The 23,332-nt window shown below is 35.5% G+C and overlaps 3 protein-coding genes across 9 annotated transcripts; all 3 read right to left on the bottom strand.

Moving 5' to 3' along the window:
* Nucleotides 1-30: 30 nt before the first annotated feature.
* On the bottom strand, nt 31-18,619 carry LOC108613621 (ATP-binding cassette subfamily G member 4). 2 transcript variants are annotated; one of them, XM_018007187.2, is made up of 7 exons: nt 18,430-18,619; nt 11,704-12,204; nt 3,732-3,861; nt 1,606-2,144; nt 1,019-1,534; nt 706-962; nt 31-646 (listed from the first exon to the last, which is right to left on the bottom strand). In XM_018007187.2, exons 2-7 carry the CDS (start codon nt 11,792-11,794, stop codon nt 305-307), a joined length of 1,875 nt encoding a protein of 624 aa, XP_017862676.1. In that variant the 5' UTR covers nt 11,795-12,204; nt 18,430-18,619; the 3' UTR covers nt 31-304. The 2 variants fall into 2 exon arrangements, with proteins under 2 accessions (XP_017862676.1, XP_089324354.1); XM_089468228.1 differs by lacking the exons at nt 11,704-12,204; nt 18,430-18,619 and adding an exon at nt 5,121-5,277.
* A 562-nt stretch (nt 18,620-19,181) lies between these two features.
* On the bottom strand, nt 19,182-21,799 carry Apt1 (Acyl-protein thioesterase 1). 6 transcript variants are annotated; one of them, XM_089468236.1, is made up of 6 exons: nt 21,639-21,799; nt 21,285-21,394; nt 21,176-21,207; nt 20,577-21,120; nt 20,463-20,517; nt 19,182-19,464 (listed from the first exon to the last, which is right to left on the bottom strand). In XM_089468236.1, the coding sequence occupies exons 2-5, from the start codon at nt 21,330-21,332 to the stop codon at nt 20,467-20,469; spliced, it is 675 nt and encodes a 224-aa protein (XP_089324362.1). In that variant the 5' UTR covers nt 21,333-21,394; nt 21,639-21,799; the 3' UTR covers nt 19,182-19,464; nt 20,463-20,466. The 6 variants fall into 6 exon arrangements, with proteins under 6 accessions (XP_089324362.1, XP_017861955.1, XP_089324361.1 ...); XM_018006466.2 differs by having other exon boundaries at nt 20,463-20,480; XM_089468237.1 differs by lacking the exon at nt 19,182-19,464 and adding an exon at nt 19,628-19,749.
* Nucleotides 21,800-21,930: 131 nt separating this feature from the next.
* Nucleotides 21,931-23,314, bottom strand: PCID2 (PCI domain-containing protein 2). The gene has a single exon (XM_018006460.2). It carries the CDS (start codon nt 23,163-23,165, stop codon nt 21,975-21,977), a length of 1,191 nt encoding a protein of 396 aa, XP_017861949.1. The 5' UTR covers nt 23,166-23,314; the 3' UTR covers nt 21,931-21,974.
* Nucleotides 23,315-23,332: the final 18 nt, after the last annotated feature.

Below are 23,332 nucleotides of genomic sequence, written 5' to 3'. Positions count from 1 at the left end.
ACAATTAATCTTATATAAAAGGCATTAAAGTGCGTTTGTCAACATATATTACCTATATTAGATATATTTGTGACATATTTACATTATTAGTGGGTATCTAAGCACCGACTTACATTAGGGTTTACAAGGGGCAATCAACTGAGCACAAAATACATTTAACAGTTTGAAGTATGTACAACTGTAAGTTAAGTTTCTATTACTAGTTAAACACCTGCACTACGTGTGGGTGTATAAGACCAAATCACAGCATAGACGTTTTTCTATAACTATATATACATATATAGATATTATATATAGCTGCTGCTCATGTGTAGCAGCGCTTTCGCAAGCTGATGTACACAATCACACGGAAGAAGATCATCAGCATAGCCAGCAGCCCGAACTGATGAAGTATCGATACCTTGTCGACGTCCAGGAATTTCAACAGCACTCGGGGATCACTGAAGTGGCAGTAGATCTCATCGCAGTCCAGTTCCTCACGCTGGAAACCAAACACGGCCAATATTAGGGCTACCACGCCTACACGCACATAACTAAACTTCATGAGGACATTCATGGCTCCAGGAATTTGAGAGGCAAAATCAAATCCATAAATAGCCAGACCCATGAGCGGTGCTATAATCATTGGACCCACCACGCTGCCATTCTGTGGGATAACATTGAATTATCAACATTTATGTCAATAATAATTCGTATATATTTTACCGTTATACTGAAGGTAGCGCCAATTGCCAGGCCCATGCCCTCCGCCACGAGGGAGATCATCAGTCCGACGGCCACAAAAATACAGAAGCGCCACATCTGCTCGGGCAGTCCGGACATCCAATAAGTCATGGCCATGAAGGTAAGATTCAGAAGCACCTGCAGCGGCAGCCGAGAAACACTTAACGCCATATAGTACGGCATGAGCGAATACCATCGGTTGAAGGTCTCCTTTTTGACTACCTTAACTTCTGCGGGATCTGAAATGGCATTAAGGTTGCAATGAGTGGCCTAAGGCATCCTGTCGAGCACTTACAGCTGAGTATGGGCACCATCACCTGGGTGTAGACGATCATGAGCACAGCGCCAATGCAGAACTTCAAGTGATCGAACATGCGTCCGCCCTGATTGCCCAGCTGGAAGAAGATTAAGCCAAAGAACAGGCCACACAGCGTGTGATGGAGCAGCTGTATGGCCAATGCTAGCCGGGCACGCATGGTGCGCAGCAGCATGACGCGCATCAGCACCAGAAACTGCTGCACCCCAGAGATGTCGCGACGCTCTGTCTGCAGATGCTGCGAGAAGACCTTCACCTGCTCGAGCAGAGCGCCTGCAGCGCCCATCAATGTGCCATCTGTGGATGCAGCTGAGCCGGCGAAGAATGCGGGCAAGAATTGACGCTTCGGCTGCTCCACGAACAGCGTTGTGATGGCCTGCATTGGCTCCAGAGGCAAGTCCGGGTGCTTGGTGTGATAAGTGAGCTTGCCGTTTTCCGTCAGCTCACTCAGCAACGGAACCATATGTCCTTCCTCAGCATCAATTACCTCAATGACTGAAAATAGAATGGGTAACAGGAATCAGTCATAGCAAACCAAGGCAAGGCAAGACAATCAAAGAACCTACTGTAATCCGAGGGGCTGTAGTGCCTTGGGCAGTCAATCTGTGCCAGACGCAGAAAGGGTATCGTGGCCTGCGGAGTGCCCTGGAAGACGCATTGGCCCTTGGCCAGCACATAGATGCTATCGAAGTAGTTGTAGATGGTGGCCGAGGGCTGATGGATGGTGCAGACAATGGTGCGACCCTCCTGTGCCATGGCCTTCAGCAGACGGATGCACTGCGCCGCCGTCACCTCGTCCAGCCCGCTGGTCGGCTCGTCGAGAAAGAAGATGTTCGGATTGTCGACCAGCTCGAGCGCAATGGACAGCCGCTTCCTCTCGCCGCCGCTCAGCTTTTCGGCGGTGACGTTGCGGCGATGATTGAGATTCAGATTCTTGAGTATTTCCGTAAGCATCTCCTCCTTTTTGTGGCGCTGCTTCAGTTTCAGGTCACATGAGAGATTCATTAGCTCCTCGACCGTGAGCAGTGTCTGGTGGTGATCGTCCTGCGTTATATAACAGGCATTATCTCGTCTCATTTTGATGTTGCCTTTGACGCCAGTTGTTCTACAATCAATTATAAAATTCAGGTGCAAATTCAATGTCAAGAGAAATAGAAATTCTGATTGTCCGGAAAGTATTATATGCTGAAACGCTAAGCTGGCCTTCAAAATGAGTTGGTTTCAATGTAGATATATGCATACATATATACCTATATATTCTCACTCTCGGTTTTTCTTATGAACTTCGCTTATTGCTCAAATAAACGATGAAGCAATGACGAAGCAACACCAAAAAGCATGTATATAATATATGTATGTATATATATGTGTCGATATTTTTATAATAATATTTATTATGGATTTTTATTGATTTCTTTTTGGTTTTGTTTTTATTTGTTTTTTTTTTTTTTTTTTTTTTTTTTTTTTTTTAAATTCGCACAGTCTATCATACTTCATTTAGCAAAAATCAATACTTCAAATGTAGCCAAAAAACAAGTTTTTTTTTGCTTCTTTTAATTAGAATATTTTTGCAATTCGGTTGTCAGATTCGCATTTAATTCCTGATTAGTCAATTTAGTTGTTCGCCAAATGAAAGGAATATAGTTGATGATGTTTCAAACTACAAAAACAATATGCTAGTAACTTAACTCTTAACGATCTCTATGACAAATCTTCCTATAGTCATTAAGAAATTGCAGAAAACTCAGTTTGTCTTCTGAGCGTAGCGAATATGTATTTTTTGTGTTTCTGAGTTTAAGTGTTGTTGAACTGTGAACGAGTTTTATGCAGTCGTTCGTCCCGATACATACGTATTTAACAGCAAAATATAATTGCCTATATGAATTAAAATAATTTGTTTTAGAATAATGTGTTTTTCTTTGTTATTAATGTATGTATGTAAAAACAGTAATATATAACAACAAATATATATATATGAATAATAAAAAAAAAAATAGTCATTAAAAAACATATTTATAAATAATTAAAAAATGTATTCGGAATGCGAAAATAAAAAATATTTAAATATATAAGAAAGTTTATATAATTTCATAGCCAAATTTTTATAATTTACATTTCATTTTAAATATGTATTATATATTTAAAATGAATTTGTTATTCTTATATGTAAATTTGTTAAATTAATTTTAAATTAATTTATATTTATAATTTAGCAAGAATCGAATCATTATTAAAAAAATATGTATTATTAAATATTTTGTATTTTTTAAATTTACATTTTTCTATTTTAATTTTTTTTTTTAGTTATTATTTTTAGAGCCCCCTTTCGCTTTTTTTTTTTTTACATACAAATATGCAAAATTCTCAACTAGGAATATATTGTATTTATTGTTTACTCCAGTACTATAAAGTAGATAATGGAATTGTTTTTGTTTTGATTTTTTTTTTTTTTGCCTGTCTACGGCCAATAATTTGTATTTCAGACTACATACAGCATAAATTAGATTCTAATCGATTTGATGGGATTTTTGTTAATTTCAAACGTCACATTTCCAGTATTTGAATCGTGCAACCGGTTACAATATCGATGTCGTCATGTTCCAGAAGTTCATGGGACATTGTGTTTCGTATTTCGTATTTCGCATTTTGATTTCTGCATATTTAGTTTGTATATAATTAGTGTTTAGCTTACCTGAAACCCGATATCGCATTCAACAAACTGCTTTTTCCTGCCCCCGAGGGGCCCATTATAGCCGATAGTTGTCCATTGCGGAAGCTGCCGCTTACACCTTTCAAGATTTGCTGCTGCCCAGCGAAGCGGACTGCAAACAGCAAACAACAAACAACAAATGAATCAAATGATGAGTTAGAATTGGAATTTCGATGGATCACAACTAATTGCTAATACAACAATATACAATAAATTACTCCAAACTGAATCACTTTTCTCATCATATGTATACCCTGTACATTTGAGTGAGGCAAATCGTTTATCTTTATGACGGCTCTTTATGCTTTGTTGGGGTAATAAAAGTCAAGAAGTAGCTGAATAGTTTATGCTGTTCAAGTTTTACAGCGCTCACAGTCATTACACCCAAGACAGGTGTGAAATGAAGAGGTAAAACTCGGAACTCACAGACCACATCAAATCGAATCGTAACGAACTGCTCGTCAGTCAGTTACCATTCAGCATGACTTGCTCAATTGACAATAAACGAAATCCAAGCGCCCAAAACACGTTTTATGTTGGAGCACAACACGGCGGATGGCTAATTAATTCTGTTTGACTAGACAGCGTCAGGAATAGTTTAATGACAAACGATCTGCCTTGACTTAACGTTATTTTCTAATTATATTTCAATAATAAGCAAAAAACTGAATACATTGCATATATATATACATACAAATATGTGTGTTTGTATAAAGTCTGGCTGGATGGCAAATGTGATTTATTAATTAATTGCGTTTTTTTTTTAAGGATTTCCAAGGCCTTTGCACGTTCCTTGTCTGTGAGTATTTGTGTCAATTCAATTTTATTGGTCTTATCAACAGCCCTGAACATTTGCCACATCTGACGAATACACGTATATATATAAATACATACTTATATGCGAAAGTAAGCTAATGGGCTAATGCAGCCGGCTTAGCTTCACGAGCTGCCTTCCTTATCGACAGTCGAAAATTATCAACATTTTTGCAATTATTAATAAAACTATCAGCAGTTGAACTTGAACTGGATTATAGCTGGATTTCTCTTTTCACATGTCATCCCTTATGTCTAGACTTGCCGCTCAAGGCTGATAATGATCCAAGTGAACCTTTAACAGTCTCTGAATGGAAATTTATTTAGACTCACTGAACGTGAATACTAGGCTGATAACAATGGGAAATGACGGAAGTATTATGCTGGTGAGATATTCAATTAATCAACATTTTAGGGTTTCTTACTACACATAAGACACCATACAAAACGCATACATTAATCTAGGCAAATACCTCTATGAACATAGCCAAAAAACTAAAGAAAATTAGTTTAATCAATAATCTCTTGGTTATTTATATAAGTAGTAGTTGATGTTACCTTATCATCTTTCAATGTTCGACTTCAGGATCAATATATGCTCAGAAAATAGAAGTAGATAAAGGAATATATAAATATATATATTGGAGGCCGACAGGTTATCCACAGCTGTTGGAAACTCAATAGGACTATTCTAAGAGCTATCTCGAGGTTATATTCCTATCAAGGTTATGCTTGAAGTATTTATAAATGTGATATGCATTTTAAAATGATAATAATGGATGTTGTAACTGTAATTTTGTTCATTATAGGTATAGGACAATTGAAATTAAAATCACGCAATCCAGGTCTAATAAGCACTGCCAAAGCAGGGCTTTCATTCAGACAACATTTACTTTTGTCTGGAACTCGAACCCACTAACCCTTGATCCATAGCATTTTGTAATTATATAGTTCAGATATATTATATATATATATAATGAGCTATAGTTTTCTAATTGCTAGTGTCTCTTCTGGCTTTGCTCTACTCTACGGCGACTACTCAGATCTCACAGCCTTAGCTTTAAGCACTTCAGAGACTTGCATAGACCTCCCATCGAGCTAGATCAATCCATTGGAATTCCTTGCGCAACAGCCAAAAATCGCAAATACGTGTAAATCAAAGAAGGTCAGCGGCAAAGCTCCTAAGCAAATCAACGAGAGCTCTACAGACTTAGTATTAGAGTCGTTGTGTCGTATACCCATAGACCAGTGGCCAAGTTTACATATCAATTAGCTTTTCGCAAATATATGTTTTGCTTTGTTTTCAATTTATTGTTTGCATTTGCTCAACAACAACAACAACAACAACAAAAGCAACAGCAATACGTTGAAGCCAAGTTCTGAATTCGAGTGTTTTGGCTTTCGTCATTGAGGGCGATATTTGCTGTTGGCCACGCCCACTCTCGTATTGACCAGGCGCCAGTGTCAAAAGTAGGTGAACTTCAGTGGACTGACTACCTGTACAGTGAAACACACGAGTACGAGAACGAGTACGAGTGAACAAACATCGAGTGAGTCAGTCACAAAGTGCGACGTGATCAAATTGTTAAATTCAACTGAAAACTTTAAATGCGTCCGGGTGGGCGGCTGGCCTGTTCCGCGAGTCGAGAACGTGACAAAAACTGGGGCCAACACTGATCGTATTTCGATAGATTCACTTAATGATCTATCAGCAGATAAACGTGACCGACCGGATCAACCGGCTCGCCCAATCATACATTTTAGCATTATGAGATCAGTCTATAATCTATTCATTGAATCACAAAGCAACATCAATAATTGCTGCAATTTAGTTAATGTGTCTGGAAAGTCTCTTGGCTAGCTAAATTCCAAATTGTAGTGGGCCTATAAACATAATCGAATAAACATGAATCATATATTAACTTCATGAAATTTTCAGAATAAAATCAAATTAAATCAAATGTATATAAAGTTTCTAGGTCTAAAGGTGTTCAAAATATATACAAAAAAAAAAAAAAGCATAAATTTATTGATTATTCTCGATAAAAAAAAAATGCAAATTAATATTTTTTATTGATTTCAATGCGCAGTAAGATAATTTAATATCAATTTATCTTTGTGCTAATTGTTAGAATGTTTAATAAATTAAAAATTATATTGATGTGGATAGGTAAAGCGTGAGCTACAAGTCAATACAAAATCAGCTTAATACGGGGTTTGATACTCGTTCACGAAGTGCAAAGGGAAGAGTATACTGGGTTTGTTTATGGAATCAAGAGGTTTGTAATTCGGAGTTGTACATTCTTATTGTCAGCTTATTAAGTATTGGATATACCCTTTAAAAATAAGGAAACACCTTTTCTATTGATACATGGACTATATTATATAGGGCGCTTTTATAAACATTTACAGGAAAACTCGTATTCTCTACAACTTTTCAACTGTTTACTTAATAAATAAATAATAAGAAAAAAAACAGTATTTTTATATTTACGTTTCATGCGACTTCAGTTTATTTTTATGCTTGTTTATTAATGTGATACGTTAAGCTATAAATAAGATATTAAAATGTAGATAGTTTAGATTTTATTTGTGGATATTATATTTAAAAAAATATAAAAATTTTCCATTTTAATTTGATTGATAATTCATTATAATCAGGCATTCGATTAAGTTAGCTGCAGTGTGAACTCATTTATCTTACTCGGACATTAATCTCGATTTTCAATTGGCACTCCATAAATTCAAGTGTCGATTGAGAGTGTTTTGCATTGCATTAAAGAAACACAAGTTCATTGATAAACTCAATTGCCTCTTCACATTACTTAAGTCGAGGGCGCTGTAATTCACAAATGCATGACAAATTTGCATTCAACAAACTTAAATATCTAATTTGTTTTATTGATGGCGATTTAATGGCTGACTTAGCACACAATGAATATATTATCATTTGACTAGGTGAGATGATGAAGTGTTGCAAAAATGATTGGAAATATAATTTAAATAAATCATTAGCCACAATTAACGAGGCTTTTTATTACAAACACAACTACTTTCATGGTAGCACGTAAGGCTAATCTAACAATAGTGGGAATACTTGATCGTAGATTACCTGTATTGTTTACTTTTAATATAAACATATTACTTAATCTAAAAGTATACTTTCAACGTCTCATATAATATAATACGTAATATTTCCTATTTCATAAATTGAATATATTCTTAACTAAGATTAATAGCTGATACATCTACGCTCGCCAGTCACGCAGATCTAATCAGCTTCATTTCTCAGCGCTTGTCATATAAATAGGTATAAACCAGACTGAGCTTAAATTATAAAGAAAGAATGAGAAAACCTCTCCATCCCGATGGGGAGTTACTGCATACTCACTTATGACATAAATGAGTCAGTTTGTATTACGGAGCGCGCTCAGTTTCGAGGAAAAGCTGGGAAAAAGCGCCGACTACAGAAATGGAAATTACCGCAGCGAGTTTTCAATGAACGCGCATAAGGGGAAAATTATTCAATCAGAGTTGATCAATTTTTTTTCTCGCGTTTTGCTTTTGTTTTTGTTTTTGTTTTTTTCTTAAATTTCGTTATTCCAACTTGCAACATAATCGAGTTGCGGCTACTCGTATTGTTGTTTATGTGCATGACCATCAGGCGAGCATCATAATGATGATGCTGTTGCTGATAATGATGAAGGCGCAGCTCGCGCTTAGTTCGTGCAACAAGTGATTTTCATGAGGAAGTAACTCGTAGCTGAGCACAATTTGTGGATACATACACATGCACACACTTATGTTTACATATATCTATGTGGGTATATAAATATATATGCTTATGTATGTGTGCCCATTTATCGCCTATTGTGATATTCCGCATGCGGCGACATCGCGCGCCTCTCATTGCACATTGCACATGGCGTATGAGCAATGTTGATTAGCTCCGTGAACATTGCCCAAGAAAAGTCTGTTTTTTGTGCAACTCAAACGAGAGACGATATATATAATATATAAATAGCTATCACTATTAATCAATTAGTAATACGAGTGAGTAGCTAATAATTAACTCAGCTGAAGCTAAATTGGCGGCATTTCAAATGAGTAAATCTCCTTTCTCACCTGTAATTGAATATTCATATATCTGATAGCATTCGTTTGAATACAGTTGATCAGCACTGATAGCTTAAATATATATAATTAACAGTGTTTTATGCAAATAGGCATATCTCACGTTTTATTTGCTGTGCGAGCTGTGACGTCACGCGAAGACGGCTCCAGCTGACTCAGTTCGAATCGCGGCCAATTCGACTGCCAACTGCCCAGAGCACGTACAACTAAATGTATGCGTACTTTGGCTCTGTGACAGTGCAAAAATCGAGGCGTACTGTGAACTTGGGCGTCTGGCAAGGGCTTTGCTTCGAACAAGTCGAGCATCGAAAAGCTTCGTTTCGAATCAATTTATGTGTCAATGGCGAAATACTCCAAGTACTCTGAGCTGCCGAGACATTGGTCTGACGGAAACAAGTTTCGATCCGATGGGAATGAGAAACTCAGCCAATAGCTGAGCAGCGCTGACCAAATTGCAATACATTTGACAAGTACTGAAAAAACGACAGCTGTCAACGAGCGAACAAGAAATAAAGCAAGAGTTGCACAATTTATAGCTAGAAAATACCCTACAAATATCGAGTATTGTGTAGATGTATCGCTTTGTGTTTCATTATAGATAATTTGAGCAACCCATATACAAAGTTTCCTATATATAAGTCATATAGAGAGCCAGGTCAATGATCAAATGAAAATGCATATTATAAAGAGAATAATATACACACAATAATAAGATATAATCAAGAATTATTCTATGCAATCCCATTAACCGTATGTGATCTATATATAGATATATAGATCCCAAGTTAAATGGGATCATTCAGAGCTAATGATTACAGTTAACACCTGAACACAGCTGAACAAATTGCATCTGATTTAACAAATACTAAAAAAAAAAGATGATTGACAAATAAATATCAAGATATAAAACTGCAAAAAATCATTAGAAATAGTATGCCACTATTAAATACCCTATATATTAAGTGTATATATATACATATATAATTTATTTAATTTTTTTTTTTTTTTTGTTAATATATGACGTTATGTTTGCCTTTGTGTTATTTCGTAACTGAGTCATAAATTATTTTTCAATAGTTCAAAGAACTCACCAAATCGGATAGCTATAAATCTGATATCGGACGAGTTCAATGAGGTCAACATATGCAAAATATCAAACACAATGCAAGAGCTAAGCTGAGTTAAGCTGAGCTAAGCTAATTGTAAGCCGATCAAATCACAATTTGAATTCAATTAGCAGAGCGTTTTGGATTGACAGCTGAGAAGCTGCTTATAAAGTATAAGAATTGAAGATACCCTATGCATAAACATAGGACTAGACGTTAACAAATATGTGACCGAGTCCTTAAAGTTAAATGAGGTCAATTTGAGCAGAGAGTCTAGTTGATTTCAAATTGCACACCGTTTGCTACACAGGCACATAACACCCCATTTTAATGTACCCAAAGTATAATTTTGTAACTGATGTTAGAGCTGCAATAACAATAGACGCTTTACAACAACAGCTACAAAATCATATTTCTTTATGCTCTCTTGTTTCATGTGCCCGGCAGTCTCGAATAATTATGGAACACTTAGCGCTTGGCCAGCCAACAAAATGTGTCGAAATAGCTCAAGAGACCGAAACTAAGGCAACATTTAAATTACCCGCGAGTCGCAATTCGAACTGCGAAACTCCACAAACCTTAAACCGAAATGAAATCGTTGAACAACAGCTGTAACTAATTTATTATATAAATAATATTACTCAGACCTTAGAAAAGCCCACATAAAAAGTGTCCATAAAAAACAAAATATTTAGCAAACAGTCAAGTTCGCAGACTTCTAGTTAAAATTATAAAATGCAAATACAATTGTGAAATTGCCTAAAATTTATTTCTGGCAATGAAACACCAAATCATAGTGTTAAATGCTGTCCACTTAAACAACTCTTTGGATGAGTTATTAAACTGTTCAAAGTAAAAATAAAAAAAATAAACATATTTTATGTGTAGTACTTTAAAATTTATGCATGTGCCAGATAACAAGTTTGTAATACAAAAGTAAAAACTTTGAAGACGCAATTTCGAAATAGGCTTCATTTAAAAACACATTTTGTAAAATTCCACAGCTGCAAAGTTTAGCCAAAAATGTCAGCTGGTTCTGTTAAAGGTTCGAGCCAATTGTCTGTGCAAAGCCTAACAGGTTTTCAGCACTCGATCATTCTCCTTTTCTTGTTTTGTGTAGAAACATATTCTGAAAATACTCAAACTGATTTTTTTTTTTTTTTTCAAAAGTTCAAAAGTTCATTTTAAAAGTTTCAATATAAAATGGAAGTTCTTATATTTGTTATTTTGGTTGAAATTTTTTTATATATTTTCCCTTTTCAAATAATTTTTAATCAAAGGATTTTGAAACTGTCTATTATAATTTCGAGTTTACTTTTAAAAATTGAATTAAAGAAGTATTAAGTTAAGCAAGAACTAACAATAAAAGTAAGTAAGAAGTATAAAATAGTAATTAAAAGTATAAAATAGAAAGTATTCAATTTATTTGTATTTTTTAATTTGTTACTTTACATTTTTGTTATAATTTTTAATTGTCATTCAAATTTTTTCAACATTTAATTTTTTGTTAAATATGGTATATACATTTTTTATTTATTTCCGCTACTATATAGAATAATATATCAAACGAAGTGTTTATTTTGCTTATATTTTCTATACGGAAGAGCTAGGGCTCATGTTGTATAAGAGTTGACTCTAGCTCTCTATCATCTCTAATATATTATATTAGAAGCAAGTCGTTTATAAAACAAAATAATTTCCCGAGCCCTCATATCAGTTCACGATAGAAGTATACAAAGTTTAGTTTCTGTAGAATAGTGATTCAGATGGTACTTTCGAATATTATTATAATTGTACGTAATATAGTTTCTATATTTACATACATATTTGTTGACTACAATGAATACATAATTTTACATTAGTTATAGGCATGTCCCATATCTTCTATGTTGTATACTCACAGAAACTTGTGCGCCTATCCACTGTGTAGAAAACGTCCTGAAACTCGACATCCTTGGACTGCTTGCTATATATACTGCGCGTTTGATCCATTGTGAATTTCTGTTTTTGTTGTTTTTAGAGGTGGAGGGTTTTCTTTATAAAGCCAAAAGGTGTTTTTATTTTGAAAGATCGTTAGTTATTTTAGAAGCGTGGCATAGATTTATGTTCGAGTGCCTGATATACTGCGTATACTATATAGACAATGGTTAGTTGTTGTCGTACGTGTCAAGATTTCAGATTGCGGAATTAACGTGATTTTCGATATGATATTTGTGTTGTTTCTGTTTTGATTTTGAATTTGGTTTATTGGGTATTTCGTGTCGTTTCTTCAAATTGTTATTGTTTATGCTGTTGTCTCACACGCATCGCTGGATATTGTTTTGCTTTCGAATTTTTATAAAAAAACAAAAATTACGGTTCACTTTGTTTTGGTTTGTGCGAGACCCGCGGCTGATTACGCGCTGTAAATAAATAATATTAATCATTAATAAAAGAAGAAAACGCTGTGAATTTATTCTTATCTCTCGACTATTTGCTGTTGCGGCCTTCACAAGGCGTTATTGTTGCTATTCTTGTTGTTGCCGTTGTTGTTGTTGCTGTTGCTATCAAATTGCATAAATTCGCAGTTGGTATGCCAAGAACCACGCGCCTCATTAAACTATGTGAAAAGGAATTATGGCACAACGGTTCGGACCATGCATTTTTATTGTCTACTTAGCAATATTCAATAGTAGTATCTATCTATCTATATATATTATAAGCACCGACATATTCCTAGCTAACAACTCTGAAGCAGAATGTGTTTCGCAAGTCAATGACCCAATCTTCACTTCAAATATATCTATGAAATATATATCGTAAATCACGCAAATATTCATATGATGCGCAAGAGAACATATCTTAACTTTCAATCGTAAGCAATGAAAATTTAAATATTTGTTAATACTTTAACATAAGCTAAATGATTTTAAAAATTAATAATAAATAATATTAATTATAGATTTTTATTAAATTACCTGCCAAACTTATGACTTATGACAAAGGCTCAATACGGTTTTATTAATATCATGAAATTAAAAAATAAATAAATAAAAAAAAATCACAGTTCAATGTTTAAAATTTTAATGACTATCTCTTATTTGTACATATCTGCATTGTTATTATTATTCGGAATATTTTTATGTGCATTAACAAGGACGGAATAATGATTAAATTCAGGTGTATATCGATACATTTATATGTATACGGGTCATAACTACATTACTGATTTAATAAGTGCATTTTTAAATGTATAGATACATTGAACTGTATGAAACGAAATCAAGTTACATATGGGCTTTTTCTCAATATTTGTTTAAATCATTAAGGCTTACTTAATATGCATTTCCGACACATGTCTTACTATCTCTTTCGATCTCTTTCTACCCTTTCGCTCTCTCCTTCGATCTTCCCTTCTCTCTATCTCGCTCACTCCCTCCTTGTTTCTCTCTCTCTCTCTCTCTCTCTCTCTCTCTCTCTCTCTCTCTGTCTCTCGCTTTCCTTCCAACTCTCTTTCTTATCGCTCTGTTACTCACGCTCTCAGTTTCCCTCTCCCTCTCTCTTGACATTTATATCATATATATACTATGTCCCGACTCATTCCTTGCAAAGAACAAATTTCCAGTTACTAAAACAGCTTATTTCTGCTTATTTATCGAAAAGTTAACAGTGACATAAAAGTGGGAATACATTTCGCCTGCCAATTAACATGAGGCCAATATATAAAATCAAAAAGAGGGCTAAACCGGTTTAACAATTCCCGATTCCCTCTTGGGAAGTTAGTTCCCTGCAAATCTGCTTGTCACACGCGGTCCTGGTCAATCAGTTTATTTGCGTATTCATGTTCTTTGGAGCAGAGAGTGAAACGAGAAACCTGTTCAAATTGATAATGCATTATCCGCATCAAATCAAACAGCCAAGGGCCCAAGCTAAGCCAGGCAGACGAAGTCAATGCAGATCCTTTGCAGCTCGTCTTTATGGCTTCACGGTGCTTCAATCGTGCGATCGTTAAGCGCCCGGCTGAAACTGAAAACCGATAAATGTTGAGTCATGTGAGCGAGTAGAGGCGACCAGCTATAAAACGTGCAGCTGGGGCAGAGAGTAAAGAGCTGATGGATGACTAGACGACTCTGACTGTAAGAACTGAAGCCAAGTGGAACTGAACAGATGGATCACGATTGTTCCGCTTTTGGTACGGCGTTTTTAAGCAAGATCCATCTCGTCGCACTACCGATAATTGTTAAGCGAAATATTTACGTCTGGCAAACAGAGTCTAACAAAAATTGTTGTGATGCTTTAATTGCATTATAACTTAGCAAATGCTTCCGACATCAACAATAATAAGAAGTCAACAAATAAAGTAAATAATAAATAATTCTGTGGAAGTCTCAAAAAAAAAACCTATACCAATATTAATCTGGAAACGTGTATAGAAAAATAGAAGCTGCTATAACTAAATATTACGAAACATCATTTGCAATACTTTTGCAATAGTGCAAAATTGTTATTGCAAATACATATATATACACATGTTCATATTACGTATTATTATAAATTAAACGTTATCTATGAAACATTTGTAATTACGTTGTAGCATTCGGAATATAATTGCAGCATTTTGTAATCACAGCTCTAATATGGAATATATAATACAAATTCTGTCAGCAACTGACACGCTTCACTACAAAATAAATTTCCAGTCTCACATGTTTCTAAAAGTCTCTGACTAAAACTTGCAAGTATAAATGCTAGAAAAAAAAATTGCATTTAATTTACATGGTAAATTTATTGTCAGGGAATATTTGGTGAATTTCATTAAAGAGCTTTTTTTGTGCCATGGGCAACATATTCTTATAAGAAATACATACTAAAGGTCTTATTTGAAAGCAGGAGTAGAATGATCAACATAAACATATTAAAGTTGTGTTCATATCAAAAACAATCTTTGGTAGACAGTTTTTGCAATAAGACTCAGGGATTGAGAGACGATAAATGGAATATTTGAATCAACTGGCATTACTTGAACCACCCTGTATATATACTGTGAGTAGTATTGGTTCTGATTTGAGCATATTTGCTTTGCTTAATGTACTTGGCGCCGTCTGATTCCTGTGTCAAGCGATGCGTTCGATTAAAGCAAAGCAAAACAAAGTGAGGCAGAGCTGAGTGAAGCGCGTGTCTGCCCAACGAGAACTAAAGCTGGTTTTGTATTTTGATAAACACCTTTTAGATATGACAGTCCCAAAGACTTCGCCTGTCATTCTATGGACAACAATAAATACAAACAAATGTTTCTAATTGTTGCTGTAGAAAGTCTCCCCACACGGAAGTAAATGTTGCAATTGAAATCTATGCTAAATTAGCATATTTAACATACACATCCGAGTCATGATCTATGCTAATTGCCAAAGTCTGCCTGATGTTCCCCAGTGCGAATACTACATTCAATGTATGTATGTACATATGTAGTAGTACGACACACACAATAGCTTTTGACTCATTTCGAGAATTTTGTATTTCGCTCTGAGCGTCGCTTTACAGCTGACCGAGTGAAACAAAACACATACCTGTTTATGGGTTGCGAAAGTTCAATATGTTTAATTATAATCTGAGCAATTAAAGCGCTCTCGAAAGTGAACAAAGAGTATATGGGTGTCGTGCAATGTTTCTCTTGTTAAGGACATGGAGTTTTAAAATCTTTCAGATATCTTGGATGCATCTTTTACAGTCTTATGGCTAACATCACAGCATTTTTCAAGTACATTACTTTAGATCTTCTCCTATAGTTAGACTAATAATCATATATATATACCTACGAGAGGTATGGCACAGAGCTTAATTGCTAAATTACTTTTAGCCTTCTCAACAAAAAAGCTTACAAATTATATGATTAAATATATAAATATTCCCATTTTCAAACTGAAAATATCCTATATTCTTTTTTGTGAGCAAGTATTGAGCAGTTGGTAGTGCCCAAGTGTAACCAGTTTTCATTGGATTTATTATCTAGAAAGTTTAATTTTTGTTCATCTCTGGCTTTTTTATTTATTTTTTTTTTTTATTTAGTTTAAAATTGCTAAATACTCAAAATATATTTATTTTAATTTTATATTTATATCAGAGAGAGATTTAAATGTGTTTTTAATTATGCACTGAAAGCTTTTTAATATTCATTTCAAATAAATAAATAAACAGACATTTAAGGTAGGAAATGTGCTTGAGTCAACGGCAGATGCATTCATAAATAAAACAACAAAATATTTGTATAAAAATGCACATAAATCTAAAAGTTTATGGAAATTGGAGATGGAATCTTGCTTTAAGTGGATTTTGATTGACACGATTGGATAGATGGGAAAAATTATTCAATAACATTCAATAGTGCTCTAGCCGGAAGTAATCGACGAGAAGATGCAATATTCGTATAATCATTCACAGGATTGAAATGAGTATATTGGTTTAATCTACGTCCATCTATATATAGAGTTCATAATTTCATGGAAATGAAAAAATAATTATTGTAGAGAATTCAGAAATTAAATCATTCTAGAGAAAATAACTACGTGATAGATATCAAGTCACTCGTTCGCATACATCGAATACATATACGAACGATTCACCATAATAATTTATATTATATATATTCTCTGGCCTCGAGAGTGCCACTTTCAAATATGAGATATATATATTTTAATATAAAGATTATAGCTTTTCGATGGATTATATAAATTATTTTTATAAATATTTAAATTATTTTAAATTATTAAATTAGGTAATTGTTAATTCCACGATATAATGGACTCGAAATACCAATTTTCTAAGTTTAATAGCTTCATAAATAAGATTTATTTATTATTATAATATATAAAATCACGATTTGAGTACACATAGAAATGTCTTCAATTTAGTTTGGAAACAATGATATAATAACGATATAAGAAGAAATAAAGATCATTTTATAAAAATTATATTCCAAATATAAATAAAATCACTAGAAAAGTCAATTCATCATCAGTTTTGATTACATTTTAATGATGTACCTATTGTGCTGATCACGTTTTGATCCGTTAACTTTGTGGTATGTAGACATTTACTCATATATTTATTTTATATATTCGATCACAGCTTAACAAAGATATGAGAGAGCGGAATTACGGATCGCACTTTGTTAATCACGCTTTGGCATAGAGTCTAAGAGTCGAAGGCCGCATCCAGCGAAACCAAAAAATCCAGTCATAAATCACAACAGTTGTCTTTAATTGATTACTAATAAGTAAAAGCAAGCGAAGCACATATAATTAGCTCTAAAGAAGAGTTCGTTTGATATATTCTGTTTTTTATTACTTTTTTTTTTAAGATTTGACCGCAGCAAAGATTATATTTTTGTTAATTGTGTCTGATTAATACCTTTCCGCTTATAGCTGATTACAGTCAGCGAGACTTCAGGGCCATTACGTGTTTTAGCACTTTGAGAAATTAGGAAAACAAAGCGTAGCACTCACGTGCCAAATGCAAATTTAAGTTCATATAGAACAGAGAAGTTGACCTAGGCAACGGAAGCAGTAGGTTAAATGCTCTAGTCGAGAGTGATTGTCCCTTGTTAGGAGATGTTATTTAATCATTTCAATGATTTTCTATTCATACACACACACACATACACAAACAACACACTCTCACATAAACATCACAGCGCACCTAATGCATTTGTTATGCTTGCTCCTGCTACAATGCCCCCAGCAAGGGTAACTCAATTATTAAATAACTACGGTTCTCGATGTTCGGTTTGAATTTAATTTTCAGAGCACGAATATGGCATCCAAATAACTGTTAAATGATAAGCTAAAGCTTCACTTTCTTCTGTTTGATGTGGCTAGGCAAAACGTTTAACGAGTTGAATTTTAGAAATCAAATTAAAAAAAGATATAGCAGTCGATTTTCTTTTTACAAATTTGCGTTGAATTAAAAATTAATTTCTTATCAAATACATAGAGTATACGTAATAACCAACAGTGCAATTCATCGATTCGAAGCGGTTTTATGAGCCACACATATCTCTAAGAGGGCGGCGCACCTTATATACATACATATATCAATAGCGAGGAACTGCGACTCAAGGGCGCAACAGGGCGCCGTATAAGAGATTTCGCACACGCAAAGGCACACGCATTCACACACGTGTGTATGTGTGCAGAAGTAAAGGTATGCGTAAACAGTAAAAGCAAATACCTAAAAGATTGCAATAAAAATAAAAAGAAACCCCAACGCACTTCTTGCACGCATATACATACAAACATATATGTATTTATATGTATGCGTGTGCGTGTGACTGTATGTGTTTACATAGATGCATCTGTATGCGTATATGCCTTTGCACTCTGCAGATGGAATGTGGGCAATGACAACAGCGCAAATGAATTTAACACGTTACAAAGCTTCCTTTGTGACCCAAGCAGCAACAATAACAACAACAGCAACAGTAGCTGCAACAAGAAAAAACTAAGTACACAGTGCACAGTGTCCCAAGCGGTAAACCGCAATTTGTAAATGGTAAGCACAAAAAGTAACTTTCGCTTTCTAGCTTTGCTTTTGCTGCCTTTGTCCTAGTTGGATTTTGGGTTAAATTGATTTGCAATTTGCTCAACACTCACAATTGCCATTAATTTTGTTTATCCGCTTGTATTGCTGGCTTTAGTGCACTCGCGCCTCTTATTATCAAAATAAAGGCGGCGGCGACGATGGCGATGGCGACGACAACGACGCGAACTTTGGAAGCGACAAGAGCGGAGCGAATGCGTCCAAACTTGGCGGCAATACGGAAACAACTGAACGAAGCGCAGCGAAGTCGTGAATGGTTCACGTTCGTGAACGTTATTTGGCTGTGGTGTGCATGTGTTGGTGTGTGAGTCGTGTTTGCGTGTGCACATCTGTATAAGCGTTTGTATGTGTTTGTATGAAGGGGCACAGTTCGTCGTTTGTTTACTTTACTCAAAATCCAGCAATTTATTTAAATTTGCCGGTTTTAGGTTGCCATGCATTAAATTAAGTATTATCAACAAATTGGTATGGGTCGAAATCAGTAGCTCAGCTTTCACATATTTCAGTTTTTATTTTTATATTCAGTTCATCAGCTGATTTTCGTGCAACAAGTATTGCGCAAAAAACGTATTGTATGTATTGAAATTTTGCGCCGATATTTCGATAACATATTCGATATGCATGGTGAAAGTGGCTTGAACGTTCATAAGCCATCGCGCTGTTATCGGATATATCGATTATGAAATTCGCTATTGTGACTTATTATAATAACGCGACTTATTTAAATTATATTGATTAGATCAAATGATCTAATCAAGTTTGGTCCATGTTATCCCATTTCCAGTTTTTAAGGACTTTTTCAAGCTAGTCGGTCACAAAACTTTATTGGTTGAATTCGCTTTAGCGAATCTGCTTTACATCCATCCACCAAGTGGAGACTTCCAATAGCTATTTAATATGCCTAAAGTCTACATAATACGTATGTACAAAATAATATCTAAAATACATCAAAAATCTCAGACATCTGCTCGGCGTGTTTCTTGACTAGGGACTGTGGAAGGAACTGCAACTACATACAATTCGCATAGCTACTATGATATCTGGCAGCATTGCGCCTTTCTTGCCATGCTCTGGCCCTCCCAATGAGTCTGCAAATATAGATAGATGAGAGATGAGTGAGTAAGGCGAAAAGCTCTATGGGATTATAAGAGAAAGATATAGTGTTTATAAATTGTAACGGTATTTGCTGGCGACTAAAGAAATAGATCTACAATCAAAATCAAATATATGAAATAAAAGCATTAAAAGAAATTATCAAAATTAATTTATTTGACATATTCCATAAATTAAAAGCCACCGAAAAACTAATGCACAAACTATTATAAAGCAAATTTAACTAAATTCAACTACAGATGATGTATCTGTGATTGTTGCTGTATAAAATAGAAATAGAAAAGAAAAGTAAAAGATAAGCAAAATTGAATTCATGTTTTAAAAAAAGTGAAATGTTAAAATGTTAAGAATTTAATAGTAATAATTCTAGATCTGTAGAAAATTCTGAAAAAGGAGTCACTGTATAACTGAATTGAAATTAAATTTTATTATGTTTTTCTAGTTTTCAATTATTTTGAATAATTTATTTAATAATTTTAATTCAAATTATTTTGCTTTTTTTGTTTTAATGGATTAAGTAGCTTTTTATTGGTTGTTATCAATTATTTTTTTTCTCAAATTTAACTGAATTTATGAAACAATTTCACTTCTTTAAAATAGAGAGTATATTAAAATACTCTGATCGCTGATATATCTCGCTCTATTGTTCAGTTTTACAGGGTGTTATTACGAAGCATATAGGTTATTGATTGTGTTTCTCTAGTTTCTCAATTTGTCTTAGAAAAGAACAAAAATCAACTCAAGCCACATCAGATTGTGTGTTTCCATGTTTTGGAGGCTTGCTTACTGCGGTTGTTTTGTGTTTAAAATGTAATATGTTTGGCCCAAATTAATTTTTTTTTTTGTTAAATTAGTTTTACTTTTAGTTATTGTTATTGTTGTGTTTGCAATTTTCTTTCCTGGAATGCAGTAGACGAGCGAGGAAGAGACGCGCTAAGAGTGCTTAAAGTGCTAAATGGAAATTTTATTTTACCCATTTACTGATTATGTCCTGCAAGAGAGAAGAGCAAGGAGAGTGTAATGAAATTCTTTAACGATAAGATTGTCAATTCATCAATAAATTCAGTTCAGCATTTTGCTCACTCACCTTCACGTCGTTCATCTCCTCGTCAGAGGACGAGTGCGAGAGTCCACTGTAGGTCTTAAATGTGACATTCTTCATGAAGGACTTCAACAAACTGGCGCTCAGCTGTCCAAATTTATATGGTACCACGGGATCGTAGTCACCATGTGCCTGGAATATGGGTACATCGTCGCTGCTCACTTTGGCATCGGGAAACTGCTTGTGCAGTGGCAGCCAACATGACAGAGCCACTACGCCAGCCAATGGCTGTTCGTAGGTCAGTGCCGAGTAAAGAGCCAAGGCGCCGCCTTGTGAGAAGCCGCCAAGCACGATGCGATTGGCTGGTATGCCAGCGCTAACCTCCTTATTGATCATGCCATGGATATCATCGCGAGCAGCGCGTATACCCGGCTCATCCTCTGGCCCACCGATATCCAGGGTCTTCAAATCGAACCACGACGGCATACGGAACCCGGCATTCAGCGACACAGGCTGTGTCGGTGCCGTTGGACAGATGACCTTCATGAAGGGTGGTCGCACTGCAGCCAAAGCGCTGCTCCAGCCATGTCTACAATCAAACAAAGAAATAAACATAGCCCAAGGCAATCATCGGCCATACATACCCAGTGTCGCCCAAGCCGTGCATGAATATGAGCTGCATATACATATATACAAGTATTCAGGTGACTGGAAATTAGAAACCAAATCGAAATCTTGCTCTTTCGCACTTACCGTCGCCGTCTGCTTGACCGTGGCCTCCACAATTACCGGGGCTGCCATTACGAAGGTTTAGCCTCTTTCGTTTTTCGTAATTTCCTAGAGGTATGTAGGTACCAGGTACGCTAGAATTACGGCAACAGCAATAACAACAACGAGAACTTGTTAATTTCTATGCGTATACAATTTCAAATGAATTTTTGTTATGTCATTTCAACTATTAGAAAAAATACAAAGCAAATTAGTAATATTGATTTTGCAATTGCAAGTAGGTTCTGTAGAGCCGGTCGAGTAATGCAAATTAAATCAATGTAAAGTGAAAAAATTTCATAGCGAACTGCTATAATTTATACTTAATCTGCCATTTACCAAAATTTGCTATTATTCTATTTAATTTGTATTATTTACGAGAGCACACCGAAAACTGATTGCAGCTGAGCTATTGGAAATATATACAGACTAATACGTGTGCATATGATTTTGCGTTAGTGTGTGTACATGCGGTCGGAATACTGACATTTGTAATATCGATATACAAATAACTTTAGCAGCCCTCACTGTGCGGCACATATCGATACACACTGTACTATAACTTTTGTTGTTTAATATTCCATTAATACTAATCGGCGGGTTAATATCAAAGAACTTTTCAATGTGTAAATAGTTTTAAATAACTTCAGCTTCTTTTATTAAAGTGCCACAAGTCTATGTTGAAATTAATGACGGGAACGGATTTTGCTTGGAAACAACCAATTTGTTGTGCGCATGGGATATGTAACCTTTAATTTTGCCTTCGTATATGAGATTTGCAATAATGCAGTGCGTCTCATCCAAGGACACATCAGTTACACCCACAAATTGCAGTGCCGATAAGAAATCACCCATATCCAATTGATGTGTCTTCCGGATGGCGAACACTTTTTTAAACAGATTACGATACACAATAAACTTAAGTTTCTCGACAAGCAGATAAATTCCGCTGCGAATCAGCACAAGCTCATGCTCATGGACGATCTCATCGAATTTCTTTACGTTTCCGGCTTTTAGGGCAAGCGCCAAATCGTGAAATAGCAACAAGTCGTACCGTTCCAGCATGGATTTTCGTGGTAGATATCCAAGCAACATTTTTACCGGCACCAGGTATATGAGAATCAACCGTTTGTTGCTTTTGAATCGATCTGGGCAGTGGGTGAATGCATACGATAAATCCTCTACAGCCATCCGATAGTTGGAATCAAACATGGCGCGCCGTCCGACAAAATATTTATATGTGATCTGCTCCGGCAGTGGGAAGCTGTCCTTAAACGAGCAGTTATCAATTGCACGGATAAGCGGCTTGCACAGATGCAACTTATTTATGCGGAAATAAATCTTGAAGAGTTGATTCACCAGATTCATCATGCCCAGCCGTTTGGTATCCTCTTCTGAAGCGCGTCCATCAGCTGCGCATACGCGGAAACAAGCCATCATGCAGTCAGCGGCCTTCTCCAGTATGTGGCCCGGCGTAAAGCCTCTGCAATGTTTTTCACATGCCTGAGCCAGGTAACGCAGATCGAGGCACACGCGATACATGACAGGAAGGCACCAGTTCTCGTCCTTCATTTGCTGCAATAGCTTAACTACAGCCGAGCAGCTAGCAGCCTGGTGATTGTACGCTTCCATGTAGTTGGGCGGCTCTTGTGATAGATAATAGAGCACCTTTAGATGCGAGCCCACCACTTCATCCAAAGGTGGCTTAAGCATGCGCTCCACAAGCTTCTCGGGCTGGGATATGTACAAGTTGTGGTTCTGAACGTGAACGTCGCGCAGCGATAAAAAGGTGCCTAAGTTCTCACCATCATAATCCTCAGCAGCACGCAACACCCCGGAGAGATAATTATTCGCAGAGCCAAACATATTTCAATGATAAATAACAGGATTATTAAAATGCGATTTGTTGATATTTTTTACAGATGGCCGGCAAACTTAACAGAGATGTGTTATGTGGGTATGCAAAATTATAGCTATCGATATGTCACAACTATCGCTTAAGACCAGTGTGTGCACAAGAGGATTATTTGATA

Source organism: Drosophila arizonae, chromosome 4, assembly GCF_054131065.1.
Source record: "Drosophila arizonae isolate 15081-1271.41 chromosome 4, UAZ_ARI_1.0, whole genome shotgun sequence".
Taxonomy (NCBI): Eukaryota; Metazoa; Arthropoda; class Insecta; order Diptera; family Drosophilidae; genus Drosophila; species Drosophila arizonae.
Note: the sequence above shows the minus strand (reverse complement) of the source record. Positions and strands in the feature narration are given on the sequence as shown.